Source organism: Triturus cristatus, chromosome 10 (genome assembly GCF_964204655.1).
Source record: "Triturus cristatus chromosome 10, aTriCri1.1, whole genome shotgun sequence".
In the NCBI taxonomy this organism is placed as follows: Eukaryota; Metazoa; Chordata; class Amphibia; order Caudata; family Salamandridae; genus Triturus; species Triturus cristatus.
In genome coordinates, this window is record NC_140593.1 from 995,313,834 (window position 1) to 995,333,359 (window position 19,526).

Sequence of the window (19,526 nt, forward strand, 5' to 3'; positions counted from 1 at the left end):
GCTAAACTGAGAGCTTATTTTCTGTAAATTCACATTATCTTTCTCAGTCATGTGAGAATGAAGTCTGACATTCTCAGTAAAACATGTACATCCAACAAGGGCAGAGACTGTCAGTTGATTCCTTTGTATTCTACTGCAGCTTCCCAGAGTGTTCCAAAGAACTACTAGAGCCCTAACAGTCCTACTTATGATAAACGTATGGCACACCTGAAGCCATCTTGCTTGGATTAAAGTGGTAACTCTTAAAACATTTAATTTAAAAAGGAACAAAATGAGGGGGTTCATTTTTCCATAAAAAGTATGATTAGTGCTGCAGAAAGAAAAATTAGGGCACATTTTGAGTGACTTCTCAAATCCTCTTCTATTTCATTAAGAAATTCGGACATGCAGACTGAAACATGCACTTTCAATACCAGCAGCAGTTTTCCCTGGTGAGCAGTAGCTTTACTACAGTGATCTAATGAGCAAAAAGAGTGCTAACATTCTGAATTTATGGCAAATGTGTGACACATCTGAATGCCTTCTTGATGGAATCAAAGTAAAAAACTGAAAGTATTTCCTACTGAGGAGACTGCAGTACATGAGGAAATTAGGAAACTTCATAACAAATAAGTCTCCCAAGATGGCCACCAGAGACAAAAGAGCCCAAATGTAGCCCAAATATCACCCAGATGTAGCCCAAGTATAGCCCAATGAGAGAATGTCCCAGAGTGTTCTTAAAAACAACTAGAGCGCTTACTGTCTTCATTATGACAAAAGTATGGCACACCTGAAGCCATCTTGATTGGAATAAACTGGTAACACTTAAAACATTTAATTTAAAAAGGAACACAATGAGGGGGTTCATTTTGCCATAGAAATTATGATTAATGCTGAAGAAAGAAAATGAGGGCACATTTTGAGTGACTTCTCAAATCCTCTTCTATTTCATTAAAAAATTCTGACATGCAGACTGAAACATGCACTTTTAATACCAGGAGCAGACTTCCATGGTGAACAGTAGTTTTACTACAGTGATCTAATGAGCAACTAGAGTGCTAACTTTCAGAATTTATGGCAAATGTGTGACATATCTGAATACCTTCATGATGGAATCAAAGTAAAAAACTGAAAGCATTTCCTACTGAGGAGACTGCAGTACATGAGGAAATTAGGAAACTTCATAACAAATAAATCTCCCAAGATGGCCACCGGAGACAAAAGAGCCCAAATGTAGCCCAAAATCACCCAGATGTAGCCCAAATATAGCCCAATGACAGAAGTGTGCAAAACACTTATTATTTTGTGTTTTTGCAGTGTTATATAGTGCAGACTTGTCAGGTATTGGAGTGCTTTACATGAGCATTGGTTACATCACACAAGAACAAATTCATTTTGGTTGTAGACATGGGGAGACTAAGTGATTTGACCAGAATCACAGAATGTCGAGCTGAAGCAGAAACTCCAACCTGGTTCCCCAGTTGCAAAGTCTGCAGTTCTGGAAGTAACACCACATCCTCTCCCCTAAGTGCAACATTTAATCAAGTGGTCAACTGGATAAAAAAACATAAAGATAACAAATAATTTAAAAGTGCTTTGTCGCTATTTGAAAACTCAGAAAATATGTCCTTATTTTGGTCTTTTAGAGCACTAACCATAATTTTTTGATGCCAATAAGGCCCTCTCATATATGTAATTTCTAAAGGAAATGCTCTAGGTATTACAGTCAGGCGTTCCACACTTTTGTAATAAATATAGAATGTTAGCAATCTAGTTGTTCATTAGGATACTGTTGAGAGGCAGAGGCCAGGGGCACCGACTCTGAAAATTGAAGGCAGGTAGGAGGGTGCAAAGGCAACAATTTAACCACACTGAGCAGGCAGGAAGGGCCGTGGAAGCACAACAGACTATGGAGGGCAGTGGAAAGGGGGGCAGGGGCAACAAACCAACAATACAGGACTTGCAAGAGAGGCTGTGGCAATGTAATAGACCATTGTGGGCAGAAGGAAGAGGCAATGGTAGTACAACCATACATGCCAACAGACCCGATTCAGCCAGGAAACGTCCAATGTTTTTAAGCTCAAATGGGCTTTATTTGATCTGTCTCCTGTCTACAATCTCCTCTTTTTCAATGTAACAAAGGGGAAAATCAATACCCCAGTTTTTTTTCAAAATCTCCCTCTTACCAAGTTCAAAATGTTCGCAAGTGTGGTACATTGGATCATGGAAGGAAATGGGATAGGGACATGGACTTGGATAACAGAGGACAGGAGGGACATGGAGAGGTGCACCAAACTGACCCTGCAGGGCAGGCATCAGGGTTTGCAGCAGCACAATACACCACACAGGGCATGCAGGACGGGAGTGCAGCACAACAATCCATAGAAAGCAAGAGGGAGGGGACAGGACCATGCACATGAACAGCAGAGAACAGAGAGCAAGAGGCAATGGTAGCTAGCTGACCATAATGGACAGACAGGAGAGAAAGCTGCAGCATAACAGACCATAAAGGGCAGGAGGGACGGATCAGGGGCATTACAATGGAACAGACAAGCCAGGAGGGAGGGAGTACGGGTCTGCACATGTAAACAGAGGGCTGGAGGCAAGGGGGCAGGGCAGGAGCAGCAAGATAGCCATGGAGGTCAGGCAGGATGGGCACTAGAAGCAAGACACATCATGAAGAGCAACAGTGAGACTGTGATGGCATACACACAGACCATGGAGGGAAGGTGGGAGAGGGTCAGGGGCAGCTAACTGACCACACAGGGAAGGTGGGAGGGGCCATGGCAGCACAGAAGACCATGCATGGCAAGTGGGAGGGTTAGTGGCAGCACAATGGCTATGATGGGCAAGAAGGAGGGTGCAGGGGCATGCACAAAGGACGATGGAGGATAGAAGGGAGGGTCAGGACCTGTACACAGACAAGAAAGTTCAGGGGAAGGGGCCTCACAACAGACCACACAGGGCAGGCAGGAGGAGCAGTTGCAGCACAATAGACCAGGGAGGGCAGAAGGGTGTGGCAGTACAATGGACCATGTAGGACAGGAGGAAGAGGATAGGGGCATGGCATGTGGACAGGCAGGGTGGAGGTGGCAGGGACAGGTTACAGTCATCTGACAATGCTAGGCAGGTGGGAGGGGAGTGGCAGCTCAACAGAACACTCAGAGTAGATAGGAGTGGCATGTCCATGGGACATGGTGGGCAAAAAGGATGGAGCAGGGGCATGCACAAAGACATCGGAGGGCAGGGGGAAGGAGAATAGGGGCAGCAAGCTAAGCACAGAGTTTAAGCAGGAGGTCAATGATGGGGCATGGAATTGGGCAATGGAGGGCAGGAGGAGTGGACTGGTACATCATACTAAATTGAGGGCAGTGGCAGCACATCAGACCATGCATGGCAGGAGGGAGGAGGCTAGTCCATGGATTCACACAACATAGGATAGGGAGGAGGGGGATGGGGCAGCAAGCTAACTGTTCAGAGAAGGCGGGTATTAGGAACTTTATTGTTTTTAAAACATTGTGTCTGTGCAAACTACTTAAAATATGAACAAGTATGCAGCATAATCTCACTTTTATTCAGGAAGAAGAGGACTTTGTGACTGTGACTCCGGGCTCACTTGGCAGAAACACCCCCTGACCCTCCACCCCCTATCGCAAAATGTAATGCCCGTGAAAAGGGTAGGTGAACACAGTGTTATATAGAACATAGTCCTGAGAGCACGATTGAAAATGAAAACTAGATATAGTGTATGGTATAAACTATGCACCAAAAAGTGTGATATAAGATGAACCGGGCGTGAAATATAATATGCAATACATTGTGCGCAATGACAGATTCATTGGAGAGCGCGAGATAGCACAGGCACTAGCGCGTGCTATGCGATATGCGCCTTGGAGTGTAATATGCACAGGGCAGTGTTGTGTAACCTAACTAGTCTCTAAAGTTGTAATATAAAATATGTGCTGGGGAGTGTAACGTTGCATATGCACTGTGACAAAGACATGGATCCCAGATTGTAATATGTATGGCATAGCACTGTGCGTTATAACATAGGCATCGAGGAAGGCACGTTAGATGGGGCAATATAACCCGTGCGAAGACAAGTGTGGCATGACATATTCACGGGGTGGTGCTACAGTGCACATGGGCTAGAGAGTGTCATAGCATATGCACTAGCTAGTGGAATACAACACAGAGGTGTGTGGCACTCGGCAGGCAATGGTGGGTGTAACACAGCATTGGGCTCTGTCAGGAGCGCGCTGTGACTCTCAAGTGATGTTCGTCCCCTTTCCAGAGAGTAAAATAAAAAGTATTACACATCCGGCAGTGGATGTGTGTTTTATTAACCGTGAGGGGGGTTTCTTGCATAGTTTTGGTCGAATCTTTGTCGAATCCCCTTTGAATGGCTTGGTGTGCATGTGTATTAAATGTGCCCGTCAATAGCTACCCATGTTTGTATAAATAAACGACAAGGGTGTCTACCGGGATTAGGCACGGTAGGGCATCAGACATGTCAGAGCTTCACTAGTGGTGTAAATACATTCCACGTGGATTCATTGCATGCATAGTCGCCTTTTAATGAATATCACGCAAATCGTCATGGTGATAGGTACGTACGGTTTGTCCAGCATGTCCTAGGTGTGTCTATAAATATATATTTTTTTAAAATAATAAAAAACAGTGGCCGGCCCTGGGGATTGGGGTCAAAAAAATATAATTAGGAGACAGGCCCTGGGGGATGGGGTCATCAGGGCCAATAAATCAGAATAAGATGGGGAACCACACAGACCCCCTTCTTAAAAAATTAAAATAAATAAAAGACTGGCATCGTGCCGGAGGCCATGCCCCCTCCGTGCAGCACTCTGCAAACGCGCCCCCAACAGGCATCTCCAGTATGCGCCAGGGAGCTGCGCTGCAGACAGATGTTCTGAGGCCAAGCCCCTTTTTACACCTCTCTGCAACGCAGCTCTGTGGCGCTTACTGGAGGTACCTAGTGGTCTAGTTTGACCCTAGGGACCCTTAGGATTCAAGGGGACTTAATCTCTCAACTTAGAACAGCCACAGGGCGCGTTTACACAGTGGTGAAGGGAGGGGACGGGGCCTGAGGTGACGTGTGCAAACACGCACTATGGCACGTTTTAAATTGGGGATATAATTTCCCTTCAATACTGAGGACCCCTGGGGGCTAACTAGCCCACCAAGTGCTTCCAGTAAGCACCACTGAGCTGCATTGCAGAGAGGTGGTCCAGGCCGTGCCACTTTTTACACCTCTCTGCAACGCAGCTCTGTGGCACTTACTGGAGGTACCTAGTGGGCTAGTTGGACCCTAGGGACCCTCAGGATTCAAATGAACTTAATCTCCCAACTAAAAACGGACACAGGGCGTGTTTACACAGTGGTGAAGGGAGGGGACGGGGCCTGAGTTAACATGTGCAAAAACGCCCTGTGGCCTGTTTTAAGAGGTAGTTTTAATCCCCATGCCCTATTATATACTAGGGGCTTACAGAGGAGGTCATACTAATCACAGGGGGACCCCAACGCATAATGTTCCCTAGTGTATGTAGGTGTTTTCACTGTATTCTAATTGTCTTTTAACATAGCACTGGCTCTAGGACTGGTTAGTCAGACTCAGTTACCACCAGTATCCGTCTGAAAAAGTTGAGGGTACAGGATGATTTTGCAACAAGGCTTCTTTCTGCTCTTCTTTTTGTTCTTTCTGCACGTTATCCTTCTTCCTGCACTTATCTTTGTATTTGAGGACTTCTGTTGCTTCTTTCTGCACTTCTTTTGTTTCTTTCTGTGCATTTTTTCTTCTTTCTTCACATGTCCTATCTCTGTAGGCATAGTTAGAAATTAGCATTTAAAAAACCTTTGAAATTCACAGAAAAAACCATAGGTTTCAGGCACGTTATAGTTAGGAATTAGCATTTAAAAAACCTCAGAAATTCACTGAAAAAACCATAGGTTTCAGGGGTGTTATAGTTAGCTGGACTTTTCACTTGTACAAAACCATTGAAATTCCCCCGTTATAGTTAGTTCAGCTAACTATAACTTGCGCGCCCGCAATGCACTGCTGATGACGTCACATATTACATCACTCATGACATGGTCAGTGACATCACTCATGACATCACTGATGACATCTCAAATGACATCACTGATGACATCACTGATGACATCATCCTTGTGATAGAGTGGCAGACCTCCTCTCACCCTAATATAACCTTTGATACACACATTCAAAAATAGAGACTAAAATTTTCAAAACAATGGACATATCAATACCAGTTACAACAACCTCTTCAGTAATTCTAAGATCCACATACACATCCACTCATTCACCAACAGTCCTATACAGTCACTCATACATGTACTCACTCATCATATGTACTCATACACCTATACATCCTGTTACACAATGCCACTCATCCATAGAGTTACTCACACACATAGTCACTCATGCTAATAAAGAATCAAACATACATTTACTTGCATATACAGTTATACACACACCACCACACTTACTTCTACGGAAACTTACACATACTTAGTCTTTTAAACAATCACTTATAGAAACACATACTTATTCATACAGGAACTCTTTCAATCTCTCACTCTCACATATACTCACATATATACACCAATAGTCACATATATTAGTTTAAAACATATGTAGTTACTCATAAAGACACTATTGCGACAGTCATTCACTCACTAACACACCCATACAAACACTCATCCACCCATACAGTCCTGCACACATGCTGTGTTCAACACATACAAACAGTGAGTCACTCATTCATGCACCTATGCACTACGTAATACCCCCCACCGAACCATGCAGACACTCAGACTGATCTCAAAAAACCAACTAATAACCTATATAGACACCCATGTAGCTACTCACCAACCCATGCAGCCACTTATACACAAAGTGAGAGACTGATACAAATATTTACATATTTAAACATTACTCACTAAGCCATGTATTCACTATGATACACTTAATCAGTCAGTTACACAATCAATTTTTCAAAAACAAATCATCCATTTAGACACTTATATACCCAATTATTCTTCCATCGACCTTGAGATATACATATATAAAACATATTTAATTTTCAGAAAAACACACATTCACTGGATGATGTCATCAGTGATGTCATCAGTGATGTCATTTGAGATGTCATCAGTGATGTCATGAGTGATGTCACTGACCATGTCATGAGTGATGTAATATGTGACGTCATCAGCAGTGCATTGCGGGCGCGCGAGTTATAGTTAGCTGAACTAACTATAACGGGGGAATTTCAATGGTTTTGTACAAGTGAAAAGTCCAGCTAACTATAACACCCCTGAAACCTATGGTTTTTTCAGTGAATTTCTGAGGTTTTTAAAATGCTAATTCCTAACTATAACGTGCCTGAAACCTATGGTTTTTTCTGTGAATATATATATATATATATATATATATATATATATATATATATATATATATATATATATATATATATATATATATTTATGTATATATATATATCAAGAGAGAGAGAGAGAGCTACATATATATGTTTTTCATATATATATTTTTATTATTTCCGGGGTCCCCGCACATGTGCGGGAAAATTCAGTGCTTACGACTTTGATGAGGATACCCCTGGAAGAGAACTAGGATTACAGGTAAGTAACTTATCCAAACTGCTCCTCCAAGGGCTTCATATATTTGCCCGTAAAAAGACATATTAGATATCCACCAGACATGCATAAATTACCCACACATTAACATGGGAGATGTTCTCCCAGCTCCAAAACTTGCCCCACCTTTAGAGTTCCCTCCTATTAGTAGATCTTATGTTGAACTACAACATACAAGAGGTTTGGTAGATGAACTGCAAAGAGGAGGACTGAGGAATTTGTCAACTAGCTTCAGTGGATATCTGTGTGTTCTTGGGTCAGTGCCGCTGCAGGCCCTGGAAGGTTCAGATGGCTGCACTTTAATGCATATAGAGTCCTCTATACTGGAGGATGCTGCAGGAGGGAGCCTCACCTATTTTGCAGTCACTGCAATACCCACTTCTGTTCCTCTTCCACTCTCAGTAATTCATGAGATGGGTTAAAGCTCCTCTACCTTTTGCTCACTTCTCTGTCTTTTACCAGGGTACCAGCTATCACTAGTTATAGTTATAGCCTTAGTCTTTGGGGACAGCCCCAGTGGATGTCCCTCCCTCGCCAGTTGCTGTACTGCTCCTCGTGTAGTAAGGTGTTTTAATAAACCCCTGGTCACAGTTGCTACTAGAGAATTCTGCAAAAACAGGTCTTTAAGTCAAACTACCCTATGGGCCCAATTGCAAGTTGGCCAGTAATCCACCGTTTACCAGAAGTTGGCTTACAAGTGTCCTGGTATTTCCGGACACATATCCATCTGCAGAAAACTGGGGGGAAAATGCCCAGAAAATGGGCTGGAATTCAGAAAAATATTTAGAAAACATTGTGATAATACCACTTCTCAATTGTATTTCTATTCCAGGTGCAAAATGTCAAAATCACCCAGTCCAGGAATGGTAATACTGCCTTGCGATACCACATGCAATATTACCATGACTTATTGCTGGGCACTTGTAACTGGGCCCTATGAGTAGGAAGATCTGGGAATAATATTGTGGAGGATTAAGATGCATGAATGGTGTAAAAACCACTCTCATTGGCTGCAAAAGGACTTTGATAGTAGATTATAATGCCTGAGTAATCAGTCAGAGAATGTCTGGCAGACCAAATTGAATGTTCTGTCTGATAAACCATGGCTGACTGTTTCATTGTTGTTTTTAATGTTGGTATTACTTTTTTGTCATTGCAAAACTCATCAAAGATTCTCAGATTTCACTGAAGCTAGTATCTTGCTCATTAGGATTGAGTGCTACTTATCAGAATATCACTCAGTGACAGCGATGTTTCAGATGAAGCACCTCAGCAAAGTCACCGATTTAAAGGAGATTCACATTTGGCTTTATGTTTTGACCATAGAATCATATTTATCACTCTTCTGGGTCCCTTAGACCAAGTCCACTGTAAATTGTCCAGCTGAACGTTTGTCTTTTTTTACTCATTCAGAGGGATCCCTAACGACTGGCGAGGCTGGTCTGTTTCCATGAAGGACGGCAATCAGTGGGCGGAGCTTGCTGGACACGATTACGTCTTGGATTTAATCTCTGACCTGGAGCTTCTGAGGGACTTTCCAAAGCAGAAGTCTTACTTCATTATTGCCTCTGAGGGAACGAGCAAGAATCAAAACAACACCAATGTGTAGGTATACTTACTGTGCACTGCCAGGGTTACAGAATCTGTCAAAAAGTACTGCTGTGTCACATAATCAATAGAACATGGTGCCTCACCATATAGTCTTTCATATCCATCTTAATGTAGATCCCAAAAGTGCAAAATGTAAAATATTATGCAATAGTGAAAAATGCAAAAAGATTTTACTGTAGAAAATGTCTCGAATTATATAAATTGAAGCATGAAATGTGTTGTGAGAGATATTTGTATGCAAATCAGTCCGTTCATCAGAATCTAGGGCATCATTACAATGCCGTGCAGTCGGACCACCGACCGCTGCCGTGGCTGTCAGGAGACTGCCCGACAGACAGTCGGCAGTCCGACCACCGAATTATGATGCGACTTCCGTGCTGGCAGTCGGAAAGTGCTCTTTAACACTGCAGCTTGAGCCGAGGCTCTGGAAAAGGGCTGGAGCCCAAGCCGCAGTGTTAAAGAGCACTTTGTGCACATCCATGAACCGTGCATAGATGTGCGTGGGGGCACTACATGTGCCCCCAGGGCCACTCTGAAGTGGGCCACGAGGGACTGGCCCTGTTTAGGGCCTACAAAGTCCCTTTCTGATGGCCTTTTTCCACCATGAAAAGGCTGTCGGAAAGGGGGATCGTAATCCCGATGGTGGTGCCTGCCTTGGCACCTCCTCCTGTCGGGACTACGACTCTAACCGCCACCCTGTTGGGTTCTGAGATCCTGGCAGCGGTGACGGTCTTCCCTCTTACAGCATGTGGCCTGACTACCGGTATTGTAATCCTGGGGTCTGACTGAAGGGCTCTCTGTTGATGGGATCGCCCACCAATGGCCTGTCCTTGGTGGTCCCACTGACATCACAATCAGGCCCTTAGAGTAAAATGGTAGCTACACAAACCTTACGTGGTAATGGCTTCCTTTCTCTTTCTGCTGTAGCAACAACTGCTAGCACTGGGGGCACATGAAACACCTTCCCACCACACCTTCTAAAAGTAAAACTAATGGTTTCTTTGCTCTGAATGATCATGGAAAAACACCAGGAGAGGTTACACTTCTCTTCTTACAGCATACAGAACTTAACACACCCCTTTCAAAAAAGCAACAAGATAAGGGGTGTACAAACAACAACCACTAATGTTCCCCAAGCACAACCATACCAAGACACAACAACAAAGCTCAACATGCAACAATATGCCAAGTCTAATGGAAACTAAGTGATATGCTAACTGGGCACAATGGAGAATGGATACAGGCCATGTTGTGCCTCTTAAAATGGACACTGGCTATAGTGGCAACTGTTCATGATTTGCTTCCTCTGTATACAGGAATATTGAACAAATGAAAATTACCCGGATGTTCTAGTTTGTCATAATGTATTTATTTACTTATTAATTTTAGATATTTATATAGTGTGGACATAGCTGTGAGGGCAGTGAAGTTCTTTACAAAGAGCTTGTTGGAGCTACAGTTTGCATGAAGAATTTAACATGGGACTAGGAAAGCGAAACATGGGATTAAAGCGGAGCAATTCAGTTGATCCAAAGAGATGGAAGATTAGACCGGAAAATGGAGAGGTGAATCTTGAGGTCTTTCCCAAACTAAAGGAGGTTTGAGTTCATTCTGAATACATCAGGGATGGACTTTCAAAGTCTGGGGGCAGGCTGGAGAAGGCTTGGTTGGTGGTTTGGATTAGGGCTGGCTGTTAGAGGCAGCCAGTGTTGTTGTTGAAGGATAGGGATGATATTTCCTGACATTTTGCATTAGAGACTAGTTGGTCTGCCATGTGTGGAGTTGCTAGTAGCCCGACAAGTAGAGATTTACCGTTATCAATGTGTGAAAGGATGAGGGATTAAATAACAGCCCTGAAATCTGTTAACTAGGCCTAATTGAAACTAGGTAACATGCAAAATGTACATAATGAATACTGGTTATAATATGCTCATTTGACGTTATGGGAACTGATAATGATGTGCTAGTGCCACATAATGGTGACTGGCCTTGCCATGCTAACTCCTTATGATATAATTAAGCCAACTGTGCCAGACGCGGTAGTATGTGCTGTCTGTCGATAATGGAAATTGAGTATGATGTGGTAACAGAACATACCGAAACTGGCCATGATATATTTAACCTTCTGAACAAGTGAATGTGTGTGTGTCCTTAAATTAGTGTTTTATGTTATGTATTTGATATTTCATGACCCTAACTGTATTGAGCAGCAAGGCACTTTACAAAGTTTTTTTGACAGCAGGATCATCTCAAACTTGAATTGCATACATAGAACAGTACTGTCTGCAGTGGGCCTGGTTATATGACTAGGAGAGGAGGGATAATGGTATAGTATTGTAAAATGTAAAACTCAAAATATTGGTGTATTCCATCAAAGCAGCCTTCTACTTCAAAGCAACTTGAAACTGTTCAGAGGAGTGTATCACTCTCAGTTTGAAGGCAGGTACATTTTCACTTTGTGATGCCTCAGAACCTATTCAGTAACAGCCTTTTCTGCAAGAGAACCTTTTCTCTGGCATGATGCTACCTGTACCCTGGAAGCCGAAATGAAATGCAAAACACATAGCGTGAGTGCACTCTATTAATTAAGCCATGATAGGGTGAAATATGTCTCAGGCGTTGCACTGAAGTAACATGAAAAAATGATAGAACATGAATAATTACACAGCCAGTAAAGAGTTGCATTGAAGGAAAGTGTGTGGAAGGATTAGCATTTTAACCACTACAATGACCATAATGCATCGGGACTTGTGTATGCCAAGAACTGCTAAATATAGAATTACAAGGTACACAACACTGTCCCAGACCAGAAAAAGAGGAAGGGCTATTAAAGCTAAGATATACACCTTAAAGTTATTAAGACTGGTATGGGCCATGGCTATTAATAATAGAGTGACACACTGGCCCAGAAGTAGGGGAGTCAGGTCGTGGCCTTCTTGAAAGATCCTGGGGAACTTTAGGTAGCACTCTGGCATGGAACTTAAGTGTTACATCATAGTTTTCTGGCTGCATGGTCCATTTTCCTCAGCACGAGAATTAGACTTGGCACTCTCTGCAGTCATCCCCCTACTTTTTGCTTTCACCCATCTTGTTTTTCTGAATTTCGTTTTTGTTGACTTTAGTACTCTATGCCCTTTACCACTGCTGATCATTGCTGAAGTGCTTGTCCTCACTCTTTTAAAACCTGATAAAATTAGCGTACACCCAATTGGCACATTTCATTTACTTGTAAGCCCCTAGTGAATGGCTCCATCGCAGTTGGCCTGAACTTGTGACACTCCCCCATTAAGAACTTTCCCCCATCTGCTCTGAAGAAAAAGATAGAAAGAAATCACCATTGTATACGCTTACTCAATGAAGCAAACAGAAGCAGAGGTGATTCAACCATTTGGTCCCAAGCCATAGCATATATAAACACTACAGAAGCATGATGTGTAATTAGAAGTTCACTATCGGTCTTGGAAGGATGCTCTTCTTGAAGGTAAGTCGTATATGGTTGATGTGTGGAAACCTTATGGCAAGCTTTCATACTTGTTATAGAAGACATCCCATGCCATAAGCACTGCTCTAGTCTCTCAGACTCCACACTGCCCCTGCCTAAGGGGATCCTACATGGTCCAGCATCAAGAGCATCAAGAGCATGAATAAGAATGACCCTATCTCCCCAATGCTGATGGAGCGCCACTGGCTCTCCTTGCCGGCCAGCACCATTTTTAGAACCAACTATATCATCTACAGAGCGGGTACGACGGTCACCTGTGCCCATCTGACTGATAGTCTCAGTACCTCTGGTGGATGTCAGCACACCTGCAGCCAGGATATCATCTGACTGGAGACGAAGTCCAAAAAGAAAAAAAACACAAGGCAACAGGCCTTCTCCATCAATGCATCTAGGCTCTGGACCACCATTTAAGAATCCATCCGAACTACCACAGGTCTGCTCCAATTTAAGGAAGAGCTGAGGACACACCTCTTCAAAGAACACTACATCATATTGCAGTAACAGTCCACCTTTGCTTTTAGAAACCAGCTAATCCACCTATCACATTTTTTTGTGCTTTGCCTTTGACCCTGTTTAGCTCTCTATTGCCATGTGACTACGTTTGTGCTATAAATACCAAATGCATACATACATACGCACACATACATACATAAATACATACATACATACATATCTAAGAAGAAACTCAGATAATTTTTTACTGGACCTTTGTAGGAAATCATACATGTGCAGATTAAATTTTCGGAAATTCGGCTATGCTTTCCTAATTAATAAGACATACTTTAGCTGCACGCAGGGGACTCATGGGTTGTATTTATTTAGTCACCCGTAATTCCTGCTGAATTTTAACTATTGTAGGAGGTTTTGCAATCTCTCTGAAGTGCATCTGAAATTGATTTTTCCACTTTTTGAGTGTTTTATTTCGTTACCAAACATGCTCTATTTTTTGTTGCTAAAGGCTGCCTTTTCTTCCTTGAGACTCTGTATTTTATATAATTAATCTGTTAGTGTGTAATTTTGCTGTTCATCCTCCTTTCCTTTTCAGTGTTCACGGTAATATCTCTGACACAGATAATGAGGTTCCTCCTCCACCATCAACCAAGGCCCCTCTTTTGCCTCCCACAAATGTGCCGGATTCTGAAGGCTACTTTAGTCATGGTGAGTATGAGCGCAGCAAACCAAAATGGCTCCATTCGATATACTCTTTAAACTGGCTTTGGGGTATTTTGCTTAGAAGATACCTGAGCCTGAACCAATATATCCTCACTGGCATTCCTTGCCAAATTTTAGTAAAAAAGTATTTCAAGTGCCGGATATGTGGCCTATTGTCCCAGAATACACCTGTGTGCCATTATTTTCATAGTTTTTTCTATGTTTTAATGTCATTTTTGTGATTAATGTTTGTGGTGAGAACTTCCTCAGGGGCAGCTTTGAGGCTACCAATATTGCAAGGGATGTTCTAATATACTATGCTGTTCAGATATCTGTGAGTGTGAAAGAGAATCTAACAGTACCTTTTCTTGACATCTGCTTTGTAATTTGGGGTGAATATGGAAACACACTTTAAGTAAATAACTGGTCAAGTCCAATGTTTGTCTAAGACAAACTACTCCTTGCTTTGGTTCAGTAATGGAGATCTCCTATGGACTGCTTGTTGGTTATTCTATACTTATTCCTGCCATTAGCGGTGGTGCTGAATTAGAAAGTAGTTTACCTTTCTGTAGCACAACTTCTGAGATGGGCATATGTGAGATGTCCTAAACTTGGACTTTTTGAGACATCATGGTGAATACAACTTAAAGAAAAAGAGGTATAGAGAGCAAGAAGCCTAACCAGCAGCTGGGGACAAAGTATGAGTTGGTTTAGAATAATTGACCCTAGTATATTTGGTAGACCCTTTAATTGGCCCTTGTCACATGCAGTTCTGCTTACCACCTTTAATCATATGTTCTTACTTCATTTGTTGCTAACTTAAATCCACCACGGATATTTGTTGCATAGATGGTTAACTTCTCTCCTTAACGTCAGTGCAAATATCTGGCATCTATGAAGGATCAGTCATTGAAATAAACTAATGAAAGATTTCAACATGTGCTTTAGTTTTGTGGCTATGCCTCAGTTAGTGAAAAAGAATTAAAGGTAGATCCGCAGTCACTCACACTGTACATCCAATAGTCAGAATGTCTCAAACATTCTGTACCAAGGGAACCTCTACCTTTCTCCAGCATTGGATCTTTCGTAGATTCACTTGCTATAATAATTTCCCGTCGTCAGACTGGGAACCCCTGTTTTTTTCAACAGCAGTACATGTAACATACCATCAGTACGTACTCAAATTCTATATTCAAACTGTCTTCTATAGTCCATAAACCAGCGTTTCAATGGTAGGGATGCAGCTCTCCTATAATAGGGCTCTTTGTGTTTTTCAGCACATGAATAGGCTTGGAGACCGAAAATAATTTCTAGCGCAGAGTCCCCTTTTTTAACTCAGTAAGCATAGAGAATTTTTGATGGTAATATAGTTTGTATCCTTGCCCTGTTCTTGTTTAACTTTTTCAGCCCAAAAAGTGCCCAAGAAAGGGTATACCCAGATCACAGAGTTGGCCATATCATTGTTCATAGTGTGACCCCTTTCAAAGTGTTTGCGGGGAGTAAGGGCCACAATTTTGCATGTTATTCTGTCTTTAACAATACCAACTCTAAATGTTCAGTCACGAAGGTGGATCAGCAAAGGTGGTAAATCTGAAAAAAAATAATTGAAATTCCATAGGTTGTTTGGAAGTATTGGGTCCCTTGCTTCGTCTTCTTCAGGGAAAACTTGTGTTTCCACATAACTGAGAAACGCTTCCTAAACCAGCTGGTAGTTAGTATACTTTCATTTCTGCCTGGTTTTGGCATTCTTGCTTTCCATTAGCCATTCATATACGCTGCTGCACTGGAAACACCAGTGGAGAGTGTGTGCACTATCGTATAACGAGAACATGCAGCCCTCTTGGTACCAGCCAGTTGATAATGTCTCTCTCTAGTATTATGGCTGGTTCCACCATTACTGAGGGAGTGACTAATACAGAGGAAATTGCTGGTTCGAACCATTGCCAAGGTTATCACATGCAACTCCCTTCCTTAAGAAAGCAACCTTGCTAACCTTTTACTCTCTCCATTTTCACTTTTGTGGCATTGATTTAGGATCCAGCATCCAAGAACAGTCCTGAGGTGTTGGACACAACTTTGCCACGACAAAATGTAGTGACTCCACATGCCATTAAGTACCTGTTATGTGTTCTCTTTACCAGGGAGTGGTTGGTACTCTGGCAGCTTGTCCAGTGTTGCCTTTGGGTGATGTTCTTGTGTTGGCAGCACTTTTAGTCTTTCACGCAGCACACCAGACATACAGTGTATACATCCTACCCTTTCTAGACTGCACTCACCAGCAAGATGTCATAGCTCGGGCAGTTCAATCGTCCAGCACAGTCTGAGAACGGGAAACAACCGTTACAACGCAGTCATTATAAGTCACTACCTTTACAACGCAGTCATTACAACGCGACATCCTTTACATCGCATGCCATTACAGCGCAGCCATTACAATGCATGTCACTACAACACATGTCATTACAATGCATGTCACTACAACGCATGCCATTACAACGCATTATAAGGTAAGTAATGCGGAATAGTAATTTTTAACCCTACCCTATCCAACACTTACCCTACTGCTGCACTCACTGGAGTGGGAATAGTAGTTTTTACCCCTACACTATCCAACACTTACCCTACTGTTGCGCTCACTGGAGTGGGAATAGTAATTTTTACCCCTACACTATCCAACACTTACCTTACTGTTTCCCTAAAAGTAATATGCATTGTAATGGTATGCGTTGTAATGGTATGTGGTGTAGTGATATGCGTTGTAAATGTAGTTTCTAAAAATGTGTTGTGATGGCATGCGTTGTAAAATCATGCATTGTAATGGATGTTGCGATGTAAAAACTGCGTTGTAAAGGCATGCGTTGCAAATGTTTGCGTTGTAACGCCATACATTCTCTGAGAACATCAGAGCTGACTGAGAAGTTATCCTAATAAAAAATCATAAATCTAACCCCAGAAAGATGTCGAAACTCCTTTAAAGAAGATTGAAAAGTCTTTATATCGGGAAGGTGGGAACACCAAGATGTGGTTCGGATTTATTTTGGTCGAAATAAGTAGCGTGAACAAGATATATATTTTAACAATTTTACTAACAAGGTTGATATGGTGTCACATGGTGTGTTTGTAAACTATAATATGGTAGTACACAATAGCTGTGGTAATTGGAGAATGTTCTATGAACGTGTGTTTGTGGTCCTGACAAAGGTTATACAGTAAATCTGTATTTTAACCGAAACATGCTGATCTCTTCCCAGCAAATCACAGCATTTAGCAATCATCCATCACAACTGTACTGAAACCCCTGCACTGCAACTTAAACCCTTTGAGTACCTGCAAATTAATTCCAACACCAAATGGTTTAAGTACTCCAGGTTCTTGTGAGTTTACCACGCCCCCAAAAAGTCTCTCGACTCTTTGCAACTTAGAGCAACACATGATAACAGTTTTGAAACACGCCTTCATGCAAGGGCTGCATGGATTTTTTCCACTGTTGGAAATGTGCTACGTTTGTGGAGTATTCACCCACACATTGTTCATAAAAAAAGCCCTCACTTTACAGATGATCGCGAATTTGGCAAAGCTTTTTCAAAACCTCAGCAGAAGCAAAGCCCTAATTTGCAGACCCATATTACTTTATGTGGTACCCTTTTATTTATGGGCTGATCATTATTCTAACAGTTAAATTGTGCCCCAAGAATGAGAGACTTGGGTGCTTTGAATTCTTCAAACTGCCATCGCAACCACTGCATTTTTATTGCCACTTGTTCTCATTGATCCCAAAGTTGATTGAATGACAGCTGCATACTGAACCTGATTCTCAGTCAAACTGAAAGCAGCCTTCACCAAGCAAGCACCAGAAGTTTGTCCAAAGGAAATGCAGCATTGGATAAAACACTGTTGGCGCTACTTGAACAGTCAGATTTTAATTGGAGATAATGCTTTTTGGGGCAAAGGACCCCTCACTTCTCCCTTTCTAAAGGCCAAATTCCATGTGAGGGCATCCACTTACAATCCATGCATGTGAAAAGTTGGTCACCAGTTTGATCACACATTCGCAAAGAAAGTGTTTCACCACCTGGCTGTAAGGCGTTCTCCCAGTCTTTCTTCTTTGTCAGAAATTTGCCTTGGTCCAAGGAATGGTGATATCACGCCTGAACTACATCACAGCTCGTACACAGAACTCTCTGTAAAGATGTCTGCCATATTAAAAGGTTGCAAAACTATGGAATTTATTTTGTGTTTAGTATAAGCCACAAGAAGCATTTGACTCCTCACAGATTATTCCACTGTGCCTCTTCCAACAGCTGATCACACTTCAAACCCATGTGCATAGTCCACTGATCTCCATATAGCCACACCCCTGGTTACAAAATAAAAGTCTTTCAGCCCTACCCACCTTCAAAGTGCCGGAGTCATCTTTCCTAAAGCAACAGGCCTTTGGTTCACCCATGTTCAAACAATTTGGCAGTAGGTCTCTTCATTTATAGGCAGCTACCTATTGGATTGCCCACCACTTCCCTGACTCTCAGATACTCACCAAAATCCAAAAAAGGTCTGAAACTTCACCTCTTCCAGTCGGTCTATGGCCTTGTGATAGCAAACTAGGTCAGTGAGAAGCAATCGTGTCCTCCAAGACTGTTCTTACTTATTGCTAGCACTGCCAAGTTTTGGGTCAAACACCTAAAATCATACAGCTTTGGCTCATCATGTGAGACTTCACTAGCTTAGCTTGTAGCTTCACATGGAAGAACCCAAGGTTCTTTCTTCAGGTGCTCAGTGGTGCCTCCTGACTACACAGTGTCATCGGATTTTGCAATGCTCCTTGTTATCCCCCTTGTATACCCTTGCTCAGAACACTCTTGGTGGCAGAAATGCGAAAAACAACGCTTCAAATTCAAAAAAGTCTTAATAAATACATAATAAAAAGCAGGACCTATACTGTGCTGGGCTGCCAATTGTACCCTAAAGTACGTCTCGTTTCATTTCCTCAGCAGATTCTGATACCTTCAGTGAGCCCCCGTCCCAAAAGGGCATGGATCGATACCTGGACAGCTTGTTTGACCCCGTATTATCATATGGCAATGGGGTAAGAATTCTTGTCCGTGCATTTCGCATAAACAACATTTAATGTTGATGCCTTTTGTTAATGTTTTCTTGTCTGGTCTCTGTATGCACAGAGGTGATTATGGCTGGTGTTTGTTGTGCTGTGCATGGTGCCTGACAATACTTAAGAGAAACCTTTGTAGTAACAGTGAAAACAAATTTGGAATCTGATTGAATCATGAGCTCCTTAAAGGTTACAGGCAGAGTCAATGAATTTGTGAGTAATACAGAGCCCGCATGCAATCCTTGACATTCGCATCTCATTCTTGAGTAGTCTCCTGGAATGAGGATTTAACATAGTGACTTTAGCACGTATTTTCCCCTCATTTCAAATGTTGTATAGCTTTGTACGGTATACTTACAAGATCCATACTTCCAACTCTGCATCTGGAATCTTTTTGCAAAAATCTGCATTTCTTTCCTGGGGAAATGTATTGTCAATAGAAAGTGTTGACAGATATGTCAGCCAAAGTTAAGGTACTGGGCT

General features: G+C 42.2%; 1 protein-coding gene across 1 annotated transcript in view; it reads left to right on the forward strand.

Annotated features, from left to right (window-relative positions):
• The window catches only part of MYO15A (myosin XVA), a 1,126,038-nt gene that overhangs the window by 564,118 nt on the left and 542,394 nt on the right, over positions 1–19,526 (forward strand). Inside the window, exons 35-37 of the mRNA XM_085631315.1 lie at positions 9,088–9,279; positions 13,833–13,945; positions 18,928–19,022. Coding sequence (XP_085487441.1) covers positions 9,088–9,279; positions 13,833–13,945; positions 18,928–19,022 — 400 coding nt within the window. The remainder of the gene's footprint in view (positions 1–9,087; positions 9,280–13,832; positions 13,946–18,927; positions 19,023–19,526) is intronic.